At 33.4% G+C, this 13,673-nt stretch overlaps 1 protein-coding gene across 10 annotated transcripts in view; it reads left to right on the plus strand.

Moving 5' to 3' along the window:
- Positions 1-13,673, plus strand: part of Esco1 (establishment of sister chromatid cohesion N-acetyltransferase 1) — a 91,805-nt gene that overhangs the window by 23,101 nt on the left and 55,031 nt on the right. For all 10 annotated transcript variants that reach the window (XR_007348874.1, XR_007348876.1, XR_007348875.1 and 7 more), the window contains exons 4-7: positions 223-2,321; positions 7,757-7,871; positions 9,163-9,223; positions 11,217-11,331. Coding sequence is in view for 6 of the 10 variants with exons in the window: in XM_048806459.1 (XP_048662416.1) it covers positions 813-2,321; positions 7,757-7,871; positions 9,163-9,223; positions 11,217-11,331 (1,800 nt within the window). In the remaining 4 variants the exon portion in view is untranslated. The remainder of the gene's footprint in view (positions 1-222; positions 2,322-7,756; positions 7,872-9,162; positions 9,224-11,216; positions 11,332-13,673) is intronic.

The following is a 13,673-nucleotide window of genomic DNA, read 5'->3' on the forward strand; positions in this document are numbered from 1 at the left end:
CATGCGAGGCGGGCGCTCTATCGCTGAGCCATAACCCTAGCCCCTTACTGATCATTTGTAGGAACGCATTTGGTATCCTTTCTTCTGTTAGTCTTAATTATACACAGTGAATGTTTCAAAAGGAGGATTTTATTTAAATCATTTATTTCTTTATAGTATTTGGTATTGCTCTTATTTTGTGGATTGTACAAAATTTAATTCTTATTTTTTTTAATTTTTCAGAAATGGCAGCACAAAAGAAAATCTATGTTAATAAAGTATTCTGTTAAACAAAGGAGGTTAATTAAGAACTGCAAACCAACAGACTCAGCACACAAGAAACGAAACGTGTTAGCCATAAGACATGTTTCAAATGAATCAAAGTCCAGTAACTATAGATTTCAGAAGAAGAAAGTTTTCAAAACTTTTGTCAAAACAGTTTACTGATAAATAACTCCTCCAGTAACAGAGCTAGGCCTGAAACTAAAATTAATTGAAATTAACAAAACAAATTTGAATGTGAATTAAGTTTCTTTTCATCAAAAACATAAGAAAATATAAAATTAGAATTAAATTTTCTTCAAATTTTTATTGCCTTGTCCAGTGTAAAGCAGATATCAGCACTCATGCCAGCTTTCTTGTGTCCTTGGAATGACAGAAACCTTGCTTGAAGCAGACTAGTATTTTTGTTGAAAATGTATATTAGCATCAGTTAAAGTTGATTTTTTTTTTTTAAGACCTGCTCCTCAGTAATAATCCTAAATATTCAGCATTTGCACCAACGAGGACACAAAAATCCTCTTAAAAACTACCCAGCAAAGGAAGACTCAGGAATGATGTCTATTCAGGAGAAATCAAAAGAAAATTCCTCCAAAGTTATTAAAGAAAGTGAAGACAAGCATTTAAAAATAGAAATTCAAGGTTCTCAAAACAATCTAGCAAAACAGTCAGGTTCAAAGGAAACTGTAAAGTCACTGGTTAAATCTCCAAAGGAAAGTAATCTAAATCAGCCTGAATTGGGAACCCGCATGAGTACAAGGTCAGCAAAGGTAGCCTCCTCTGATAATAAAAGTATGTTAACTGTGAAGGGGCAGTCACAAGAATCTACAAAAAAAAAATTATGTCAGAAAAAAATAGCACATGAAACCCCTAAAGCAAATGAGCAGCTTAACCGGAGATCACAAAGACTACAACAGTTAACTGAGTGTTCAACAAGGTCATTGCGTAGTAGAGAGATTCATGGTCGAGTTCAAGCAGTTAAACAGAGTTTGCCACCAACAAGAAAAGAGCACTGTAACAATATTCAAAGTAAATCTAATAAATTTAAAACAAGTCAAAAGCATGTGAAAAGAAAAGTAATGGAAATAAAGTCTGATTGTAAGGAGGATGCAAATTCAGTGGTTGATGAGGTAATAAATTCCCCAAAAGGAAAAAAACGCAAAGTAGAGCATCAGACTACTTGTAGTTCTCAGTACATAAAAGGATCTGAAAAGTGTCTTCAGAAGTCTACTAGAAAAGAAGAAATAAAACCTGTGCCTGTAACTTCTGAGACAAAAAAATCAAAAGTGGCTGCTTCAGTGGTATGTAAAAAGAGTGAAATGAAGTCAGTTCATACACAAGTGAATACTAGCACAAAATCCCAAAAAAGTCAACAGCCATCAGTGCCTGAACAAAGTGTAGATAATGAGTTGGAGCAAGCAGGAAAGAGCAAACGAGGTAGCATTCTCCAGCTCTGTGAAGAAATTGCTGGTGAAATTGAATCAGATACTGTAGAGGTAAAAAAGGAATCTTCACAAGTGGAAAGTATAAAGGAGGAGAAACCTACAGAAGCAAAATTGGAAGAGACTGATATTGAAAGACAAATACTTCATCAAAAGGAAACAAATCAGGATGTGCAGTGTAATCGTTTCTTTCCTAGTAGAAAAACAAAGCCTGTGAAATGTATACTAAATGGAATTAACAGCGCAACTAAGAAGAACTCCAACTGGACTAAAATTAAACTCTCAAAATTTAACTCTGTGCAGCAAAATAAATTGGACTCTCAAACCCCTAAATTTGGTTTATTACAAACCAGCTTTTCACCACCAGTTTTAGAAATGCATCATGTAGTGACTCAAAGTGCATTTTTAGGGACAAAGCCACATGATAAAAATGTAACTTGTGGACAGGAAAAAATGAAAGAAATTAAATCTGAAGAAGTTAAAATTAACGATATTACAGGTGAAATTAATAAAACAACAAAAAGGGCTATTGAAAATTGTCAGTTGGATAATCCGATAAAATCTCCTGACCCACTATTGGATAATCAGATGAAACATTCTTTTGAGACAATACCAGATAAGGTAATCAATTTTCATTATGTGCATTAGAGGTAGCCTGAGTACTTTCTAATAAGAAGTGTTTACAACATACTTTTGCTTGAGAATGAAATCATAAAATTATTAACCCAGTCTTGTAGTGATAGAACTTAATGACTCCTTTAGATGTTTCACCTTCATGTGGATTCATCTTGTGTTTTTTTTTCACCCTTCATTTTTATTTTTCATAGTACATAAGCCAGTTGAATTGTAGCTTTTCTTTTAAATTTACCATAATGATTACTTCTTTTTCTACTAATTATAACCACAGAAAATATATTTTTCTCCCTTGTATTACTAGGTATTGAACTCAGAGGCTTGTACCTGCTAGGCAAGTTGCTGTACGACTGAAAGATACCCCCCACCTTTTTGTGTGTGTGTGTGTGAGGGAGGAGGCAGTATAGGGAATTTAACCAGAGGGATGTTTTACCATTGAGCTGTATCCCCATCCCTTTATACTTTTATTTCAAGACAAGATCTCACAAAGTTGCTAAGGGTGACCTTCAACTTGCAATCCTTCTGCCCCAGCCTTCTAAGTAGTTGGGGTTATGGGAGTGAGCCATTGCACCTGGAAAAAGTATTTCTTAGTGACTAAAATCTAAAACTTATTCTTGGGTTCAATTTTGATCAAGATTTTAAAATTAGGGCTGGGGTTGTAGCTCAGTGGTAAGAGTGCTTGCCTACCACATGTGAGGCACTGGGTTTGATCCTCAGCTCCACCTAAACATAAATAAACAAAATAAAGGTATAATGTTCATCTACAATTAAAAAAAGAAAAGATTTTTTAAAAAGATGTTAAAATTAATTTTAACTGAGATCCTGGGGCTGTGGCTCAGCTGTAGAGCACTTGCCGGCATGTGTGAGGCACTGGGTTTGATTCTCAGCACCGCATATAAAATAAAGGTCTATCAACAACTAAAAAAAGTTTTTATATACAAAAAATTAATTTCAACTGAGACAAAGCAACCTTTGTCTAATATAATTGAAAAGTATCTGGGCAAGGTGGTGCACACCACTGATCCCAGCAGCTCGGGAGGCTGAGGCAGGAGAATAGAGAGTTCAAAACCAGCCTCAGCCAGCTTAGTGGGGCTCTAAGCAACTTTGTGAGACCCTGTCTCTAAATAAGATACAGAAAGGGCTGGAGATGTGACTCAGTGGTTGAGTATTCCTGAGTTCAATCCCTGGTACAAAAAAAAAAAAAAAAAAAAAAAGCCTTATGATTTGATTTGTGTAGCCATTTTGGATAATTGGCAACTGACATGTCTGAAAGGTATGAATCAGTCTGAGAATAAAATTGTAGTGGCCAAGAATTTTTAAAATGGAAAAAATAAATTGAAAACCATCATCTTATATCTGAAAAGAAACTTTAGTGGTTATCTTTGAAAGTTTTATACTTTATAAAAGCAACTCAGCCCTTCCTGAAGTAAATCATTTGTGGAACACCAATATATAAAACTAATAAGCAGAAATTTTATAGGCATAGAACCCTGGTGCTCTATAATACAGATTAAAAAATTAATTTGTATTAATTTTATAATGAGATAACTGAGTAGTCACATTTGGTGGCACACATAGGATTAGAATTGAGGTGTTTTAATTTTCAGTACAGCTTTCTTTATACAATATACTCTGAATGTTAAAAAATCCTTTGAGCAAAAAAAGTCTTCATGAGGGCTGGGGATGTAGCTCAGTGATTGAGTACTTCCCTAGTATGTGTGTGAGGCCCTGAGTTGGACCCCCAGTATAGAAAAAAAAAAAGTCATCATAAGAAAAAAGTTAAGTGACCCTAAAATTTTGAAAATGACTTCATTAGATCTGGAAGCAAATCTGAGTGAATTAGAAGTCTGGGCTTTATGCCAGAAACTATGAAAATATATGATTGTCTGTTAGTCTTTTATATTTTGGGCTGAGAATCAAAGTGAACTTAAAGAGAATAGATACCTATGATACTCTTAGATTTTATTTTCTATACAAATAGTCATCAATTAAAAGATGATTATTCGGCTGGGTGTGGTGGTGCATGCCTGTAATCCCAGTGGCTCAGTAGGCTTAGGCAGGAGGATAGAGAGTTCAAAGATACTGCGAGTCACTAAGTGAGTTCCTGTCTCTAAATATAAACTACAGAATAGGGCTGAGGATGTGGCTCAGTGGTTGAGTACCCCTGAGTTCAATCCCATTATCCTCTCCCCCCCCAAAAGAGGATTATTCAGAAAGATTATATGAAATAGTGGTAATAATTAGAGATAAATAGTAAGCAGTGGTATGAGTACTAAGTTATTGGACTCAGGATGTAGCTCAGAGAAGGATCATTTGTTTTCCATGTGCAGTGCCCTGGGTTTGATTCCCAACATAGGAAAAAAGAAAAAATTATGATCTTTTGCAGAAATGGGGTGGTTTTTTTATTTAGGATTTTTTTTTTCCAGGTGTGACTGGAGAGTGTTACTTAAAAATCTTTGAAAATTTAGAAAGCAGAAGAATGAGAATTTAATTCATTGATTTGTGCCATCTGTATAAGAATAGAGATGTTTACATAGATCACATTATTTTGACCTTTTATAAGATATTTACTGAAAAGTGCTTTGTTTATGCAATTCTCTTAAGAAGCAGGCCTAGAAGCTTGTGTTAAAAAATTTTGTTTTAAAATTCTCTTTTTGGTGCTAGGAATTAAACCCAAGGGCTCTTGACTTCTGAGCCACATTTCAGCATCCCAACCCTTTTTGAGCAGTGTTTTGCTAAGTTGAATAGGGCCTCACTAAATTGCTGAGGCGGACCTTGAACTTGTGCTCCTCCTTCCTCAGCCTCCCAAGCTGCTGAGGTGGGCTTAAAATTCTTGAATGTTTATTCAGAATAAAGTGAGAGTAACATACTCTTTTGTGTCTACCACCTGGATTTGATAAAAATGAATATCTTATTGAGTTACTTTAGGTCCTTTAAAATACAAAATATATATTATAGCTGCTGGTGAAGACTGTGCCTTCCTCTTCATTCCATTCCTCTCTCCCCCCTGAGTTAAACATACTCCTTAAGTTGATTTCAATCATCTTTATGTTTATGATTTTGTGTATGTTTCCATAAGATATACTTAGCTTTGTTTGTATTTTAAGTTTGTATGCATGTATTTGTGTTTGTGTAGGACTAGGAATTGAACTCAAGGAGCATTGTATTACTAAGCTATATTCCCAGGATCTCATTAAGTTGCCCAGGTTGCCCTCAAATTTGTAGTCCTCCTGCCCCAGTCTCCTCTGAGTATCTTGGAGGTGAGGCATGCATCACCACACCCTGTATATATTTTTAAATAATAACATGAATATGTAAATTTTTTTGCAACTTGTTTTTATGCAATCAGCATTATATTTGATACTTGGATATTATAATAGCTATAAAGAAATACACCACAAATTTATCCTTTTCTATATAAGAGGACTTTTAGATTGCTTCCAATTTTTTTCCTCCATTATCAAAAACGTGCTACCTGTCACAGGGTGATTGGGAAATGTGTTGATGACCATATCAGTTCAAGACATGCTTGAATGTCTACTGGTACAAAGAGATTATGGGTTTCCTACTTTAAGGAATTTACTTTGAGAAATCACTTAGGAATTTCTCTTTATTCCCTAAACATTAAAGGTTGAAGTAACATGATCAAACCATTAACTTAGTGAATACTGTCCCTCCCCCTTTCTTTTTTCAAAGAATAGTGCTGGAGATCCAACTCCAGACTGAGTGCATGCTAGGCAAGCAACTCTTAACACTGAGCTGAAGCCCCAGTCCAAGTACTGGCTCTTTTGTAGGCAGACAACAGTTTCATATGATTCTCAGCCAAAATATACAGTGTAAGTTCAATTGTTATTCACATATTACAGGTGAGGAAAGTGAGACTTAGAGATTTAACTAATTTAACCTGAGTGACATTTTTAGTAATGAATCTGTGATTTAAAGTGAGAGTGGCTGGCTTCAGAGCTAGCCAGATTTATACTTGGGGAGGTAGGAGAATGTAAACAAAAACAAAAAACTACAACTCTTAGAACATTAAAAACTTTTTCTGTGGACACCCATAAATTTGCTCTTTTGATTATTTGGTGTCAATATCTGCAGTGCTGTGAAATGATGTTTATAAAGCTAAGCATCCAATGAAACTTACCTGAAGTCTTGGGCTTTTTTAGTTGTAGATGATTACAGTACCTTTATTTTATTTATTTAGTTTTATATGGTGCTGAAGATAGAACCCAGTGCCTCACATGTGCTACGCAAGCGCTTTACCCTGAACTACAACCCCAGTCCCTTGGGTTGAGTTTTAATTATTAAGACACTATGAATTTTAAAGCTCAATTATTTTATGGTTTGCTTTTTAAGTCAATAACTTACTAACTTCTTATTAATGGAAAGTAGAGTTGTAGGTAACGTCATTGTTCTTGTTTTTAATGTTCATTTTTTCAAAAATAAACGTTTCAAAGTAATGTTACACATTCATTGTAGCAGTCGAAATACACACAAAACTGTTTTCCTCTGTCATTTCTGTGAGATAACCAATGATGATGGAATTTAGAGTATATTTTATTATTAATAATAATCTGCTTTGATAAGATTCTTAGAGACTCAGGAATAAATAGGTAAATATAATAGTGTTTTTGCTCTTAAAAGTTACTACTGATGAGTCAGAGAAATAACTGATTCCAAATAGGAAGTGACAAGGGCAAGAAAGAGGTATTAAAGTAAGTAAAGAAGAATTAGGAAAGATTGGGAAAGGCCTCATGGAAAAGGTTAATTTTTGAGTAATGAATGAGTTGAATTCTTACAGGGGGAAAGGTATTAGTTAGATCAGCCCTATCTGTAGAAATATGATGTGTGAACCACTTATATAATTTTGAATTATCTGGTAGCCACATTGATGGGGCAAAAAGAAATAGCTGAAATTAATTTTTTAATAGGTGAACACGATGTCTTTATTTTACTTTATGTGATGCTGATGATTGAACCCAGTGCTTCATGCATGCTAGGCGAGCGCTCTACCTCTGAGCCACAACCCCAGCTCATGAAATTAATTTTAATATATTATTAATCATGCTGCTATTTCAGTGTAACAGTTTTAAAAATTACCAATGACAGATTTTACCATTTTGTGTATGTGTGCTTAAATTTTTCGAATCTGGCATAAGGTTCATGCTTATAACATATCTTAAGTTATATTAACCACATTTCAACTGCTCAGTAGTCAGATATGGCAGTGACCACCATATTGGACACTATAGTCTAGATGTGAAGCTCAGAAAAAAATGTAGAGGCAGGCAGTGTATCTGTAGGTATGATAATGTTTTAAATTTAACACAATGGGAGGTAATGGGAGTTGATGCTGAGAGGGTTAATGTATTGAGATAAGCCCCAAAGATTGATATAAAGATCTTAAATTACATTGTGTTCAGAATTTCAGCTTATGTGTGGAATCCGAACTGGAAAGCAGTCCAGTAGAAAACACCACTGCTGTTTCAACTCTGCTCAGTCAAGCAAAAATTGATGGAGGAGAGAATAAATTTCCAGGTAATACTTTGGAAATATTATTTAGATTTCAAAGCGTTTCAGTGACATTTTATTACTGTTACAGAAAACTCTTACTATATAATTCTTTTTTTTTCCTTTTTAAGATTACATTAGAGTTAAATTCGTTTTTTTCCCCCTTTTTAAGTTTACATTAGTGTTCACTCCATCCCCAATTTTTTGTTGGTGCATTGTAGTTGTGTGTATTGATAGAATTTGTTGTTATGTATTTGTACATGTGCATAATATAATAATATAATTTGGCCAGTATCACTTCCCAGCATTGTTAAATTCTTCTTAACCATTGCTATATTTTTTTTTAAATTTGTGATTCTTGTGGTTATAACCTGTTTTTTTAAGGCAAAATTGCATCTGTTTGGTTTGTTTAAATACTGCCTTTTGACTCCCCACCAAAATTTCTTTTTTTAAATTTTATATCTCTTATTTTGGTTTGTGAGTTATTCTCTGAAAAAATGTTCCTTAATGAATTCCTTAAGTTGGTGGTAGCAGCCTATTTCTCATACTTTAATATTTGTGCTTTTTTATTTCAGGTTCTTACCTTTAACCTCTTGTAACTCAGTTTTCTATTTCAGAGAACTCTAAATTAATAAACGCTGCAGATTTTCCACTTACATCATCTAAAAGCTTTATTTATAACCTTGAGAATATTTTTTAAAACACATTAGTTGAACACTTGGATTTGCTCACTTGTATCACCAGAGGATATAAAAATCTCTAATTCCTATTATTTCTTTCTAGTAAAGAAAGGTAGACGTGGGACAAACTGTTGCAGTTGATCATCACTACCATTATCTATCATTTAACTTTTTCTCTGAGTAGGGGAAGAGTGAATGTAATATAAATGAGAAATGTAATCATTAGAAAATAGATTTTTACATTTAGTTATTTATATGGTAAGAATTCTAGAGACCATAGTTTTTTAAATAAGAAATGTTTCCATTTATTTCTTCTTAGAGTTTATTATAATTGTGCAGCTTTGAAACTATTTTCTTTATTGTTCAGTGCTAGTAATATTTGGTGAAATTAGAGGCAAAGTATTAACCTACTATTATATCTCTTAGCAGCCCTATAGTCTGAGACAGCCTTTCTACCTCTTCTCTGAAGTGTTAGAAATAAGAAGGGAGTTCTAATATTATCAAATGTTTCTTACTAAAAATAAAGAAAATTTCAATGCACTAACTGCTTTATGGATAAATATGTCAAGCATTACTAGTGCTGTTAAAAAGTTTAGTAAATAACCCAGTTTTTTTTTTTTTTTATAATTAAATTACAGGCTCAGCTCCCAAACAACACAGTATACTCAATAATCAAACATCTAAGAACAGTGATAACAGGTAAGGTATTTGTTTAATTTAGGGGTAAATTTGAAAACTTAAAGACTTCCTACTTAAGAATTTTGAGTTTATGGGATTTTCCCCTAAAAATTTATGTTAGCCCCCCCCCCCTTTTTTTAAATAGGGGATTGAACCCAAGGGTTCATCTGAGCTACATCTGTAGTCCTTTTTTATTTTAGGCTGGGTCTCAGAAAGTTGCCCAGACTGACCTTGAACTTGCTTCACCAGGTTGCTGGGATTACAGGCATGTGCCACTGCACCTGGCACAAATTTGCTTCTTTTTTTTATATACTTTTTTCTGTGTTTGTACTCCCCAACCCCCAAGTGCTGGGAATCAAAATCAGGGCCTAGTGCATGCTAGGCAACCTTTCTGCCTTTGAGTTACAACCTCAGTTCCCTACTCATAATTAAAATAGTTATTGTTTTATTTTGTTTTTTGGTACCAGGTATTGAACCCAGGAGTGCTTAACCACCAAGCCACATCTACAGCCCTTTTTTATATTTTTATTTAGAGACAGGGTCTTGCTGAGTTGCTTAGGGCATTGCTGCTGAGGCTGGCTTTGAACTCGAGATCCTCCTGTCTTAGCCTCCACAGCTTCTGGGATTACAGGTGTGCTGCACCATCTCACCTGGCTAATTGTTTCTTTTAGTTAATGTTATCAGCATCTTTTCTACCTTCCAACCTAATTTTTAAAAATTTTGTTTTCAGTTTCATTATGTGAATTTTCTTTTTATTTAACTACTCTCTATAGAGATTTTAGTTGTTTCTAGTTCATTCTATTAAAAAAGAAAAAAAAGCTCTATAATAAAAACTTACCTTTTTTGCTTCTGTGATTTGTTCTGTAGGATAAATTCAAAACTATAGGACTTATCTTGCATTGCCTGATTTTCCTCCAAAATGGTTCCAGTTTGTACTCCCAGCAACATTGTTTAAGCATCCTCTTTCCCCACACTCCTGGAAACACTGAGTATTATTGACCTTTAGTTTAAATAAGTGAAACGGCATTTTGTTCTCTCTTTATTGAAATTAAGCAAATCCTTGTATGCCTTCTGAATTACCAACAAATATTAGTTAGGGCAAATAAATTGACTCAGGTGGGTAAAACTATAAAACTTAAAGCATTCAGACTTTAGTAGGTGCTCCAGTTTTTTGTTGAAAATTAGTTCTTTTGATTTTTTAAAAATTTTAATTAGCATTCAATAATTGGGCATATTTATGGAGTATAGTGAGATCTTTCAATACTGTGTCAAATGTAATGATCACATCAGGGTAATTGACACACTTGTCTCCTCAAACATATATCATTTCTTTGTGTTGGGAACATTCAAATCCTTCTAGTAGCTGTTTAGAAATAGATACTTGTTGTCAACCACAGTTACCCTATATGCTATAAACATTAGAAGTCATTCTTCTATTCAGTTGCTGCTCCCCTGAACCTATTAACCATCCTCTTCTTTTTTCCATCCTAGTCTCTGGTAACCACTATTTTATTTATGTATTTTTTTTTTTTTTTAGCTTCCACATATAAATGATTTCATATGATATTTGTCTTTTCTGTGCTTTTTATTTCATTTAACAGCCGTCTTGCTGTAAATGAAAGAATTTTGTCCTTTTTTATGGATGAATCATTCATTGTGTACGTATACCACATTTTCTTTATCCGTTGTTCCACTGATGGACACATAAGTTGATTCCATATTTTAGCTATTATTCCAGTTGATAGCTAGGGCCTTGTGCATCCTTAACATGTGCTCTACTGATGAACTATACCTCCAACCTGCTCCTTGATTTTTTTTTTTCTTTATAAATAAAGATTTATTGAACTTTAGATCTTATGGCTGGGAGGATGAAGGTCATGAGTCTGCATTTTTAAAAGATTATCTTTTTCCCCTTGAAGTTGAAATTTATCACTGTTGCATAGAAAATGTTTTATTTTCAGTGATTTGAAATGATGAAGATCTATAACATTCAATAGTTTGTTTTTTTTTTAAGGGAGATACCACCAAATCATTCTTGGCATAAGTATAATTCCCATTTGGAGATAACAATTCCAAAGGACTTGAAACTGAAAGAAACAGAAAAAGCTGATGAAAAACAGCTGGTTATAGTAAGTACACAACTTGACCTTTTTTGGTTAAGTAGTATTGTGAGTATTTTATTTAGGCAAGGTGTTAAAGATTCAATTTGTTCCCTTTTTTCCAAAGATCTTTTTCATCATTATAAGGCTTCATCGTGGAAACCCTTCCTGGCATTATTGTAACCCTCCCTGCCAAAAATAAATAGTCCATTCTGTAGCAAATAGTAATAATTCTGTTTCCATTACTTCTAATTTAATTTATAAGAAGTTATGATGCTTTATTTCACACCTGTCACTTTCTTGGATGTGTCATTTGATCACTACCTTTTTACACTAGTTGATTTAAACATTAAAATAATTTAAGTATAGTATAATTATTATTTCACAATTGCAGTTTACGGAAGGATAAATCAATAGTTAATTTGAAATAGAACATAAGTATTGTATAGTTTGGTGGCAAGGTGAAAAAAAGTGGGAGATATTTTTTGATTGATTAAACACCTAATTTGAATGACTGAGAACAGTGTTAAAAAAATGGAAGGACTCCAAATAATAGGAACACTTAATGTAGTTTCAGACAGTGTAATCAAAGGATTTTTTGAAACTAGATGATGGATTGTAACTTTTAAAAGAATAACTTTCCAAGAATTTTGTGAAATTATTTAAAAATTTTTCAGAAGGCACAGTGAAAGGAAATCTTGTTTTGTGTTCTTTTTTAAAGTATCGTTGTTTTATTTATTTTTTTATGCAGTGCTGAGGATCGAACCCAGTGCCTCACGCAAGTGAGGCAAGTGCTCCCCAGTGAGCCACAACCCCAGCTCCCCAAATCCTGTTTTTTTCATGTAATATTTCTATTGTCAAATCAGTGTGGTAACAAACAATCTAGATTTGCAATCTAGATTTGCTCCAGTATGGTAGTCATGTCTGGCTTTTGGATACTTGAAGTGTATGTAGCTTATCAGAATTGAGATATGCTTTAAGTGTAAAAAATGCATCCTTTGTCTCAAAGAAGTTAAAGAGAATGTGAAGTATTTTACTGTTAGGTTTTTAAAAATATTAAGTATGTGTTGGAATAATATTTTGTTAAATGTTATTTCAATTAATTTCATGTTTCTTTTGCATTCTTTAACCTGGCTACTTGAAATGTAAAATTACACTTTTGAATCATATTTCTGTTGGTAGTAGTGCTGGTCGAGAGTTGAAAATGATGGTGTTGATGATGGTGACCCCAGCTAATATTTTTTTCTTTGCATTTTTTTATTGATGCATTATAATTACACAGAATAGTGTGTTTCATTGTAGCCTGTTTCACACATGCACCTAATATATCAGTTTCAATCCTTAGTACTAGTGATAGTTTTTGAATATGTTGTTGTATTGCTTCATTCATATTAACTAAGTTAAGCCTTATAAGAAAAGTATGGGACAGATACTTGTATTATCTCCCATTTTATCAATGAGGAAACTGAGGCAGAAGTGCTTTCTTATTATTCTGATAAGTGCCTGTACCTCCATGTTCATTACCAACAATAGTGAAAAGGTCATACCAAGTTTTCATTGATAGGTGAATGTATAAACAAAATTTTATATGATTACAAGGGAATATAATTCAATAATCTTAAAAAGGAAGGTAATCCTAACATTTGATACGATATGGATGAACCTTGAGAATATTAGCTTAGTGAAATAAGTCACAAAATGACAAATATTGTGTGATTTTGCTTATGTGAGGTGCCTAGAATAGTTAAATTCAGACATAGAAGGTAGAATGGTGGTTGCTAGGGTCTGGGAGGGAGGGGAGAATGTGAATTGTTGTGGGTATAGAATTTCACTTTTGTAAAATGAAGATGGGTTTTACAACAATATGAATGTACTTAACATACTAAGCTGTATACTTAAAATTAGTTAAGATGGTAAATTTTATTTATATTTTTCACAGCTACAATATTTTTTTTTAAACTACCTGAAATTTATTTCAGATAACATTTGGTAGTAGTTTGAATTCTTTAGAATGAAGTGTCCCATCACCCCCCCAGGGTTCTGTTGATGAATTGCCAGATCTGTTGACTATACTGGTCATGAACTGAAGGATCTTATGCCAGCATCAGCCTACCGAGTAGCTGGAACTATAAGTTCCCAGCTTCCCTTTAGTTTTATAAGTGATCTTTTATTTACCATTTGATATTTCTCTGCTTTTTGAATCACAAGTCACTAGAGATACTGTTATCTTAGATCCTGTTCTTTTGAGTAATTAGTTTAATCTAAATGCACAATTATAAGCGAAAAGAGTAAAGGCATTATTCCCTTTTAATTTACTCTTGAAGTTAGGTTATGTTACTAAATTTTTTTGTTGAATAAGGATAAGAATTGTT

Source organism: Marmota marmota, unplaced genomic scaffold (assembly GCF_001458135.2).
Source record: "Marmota marmota marmota unplaced genomic scaffold, marMar, whole genome shotgun sequence".
NCBI lineage: Eukaryota > Metazoa > Chordata > Mammalia > Rodentia > Sciuridae > Marmota > Marmota marmota.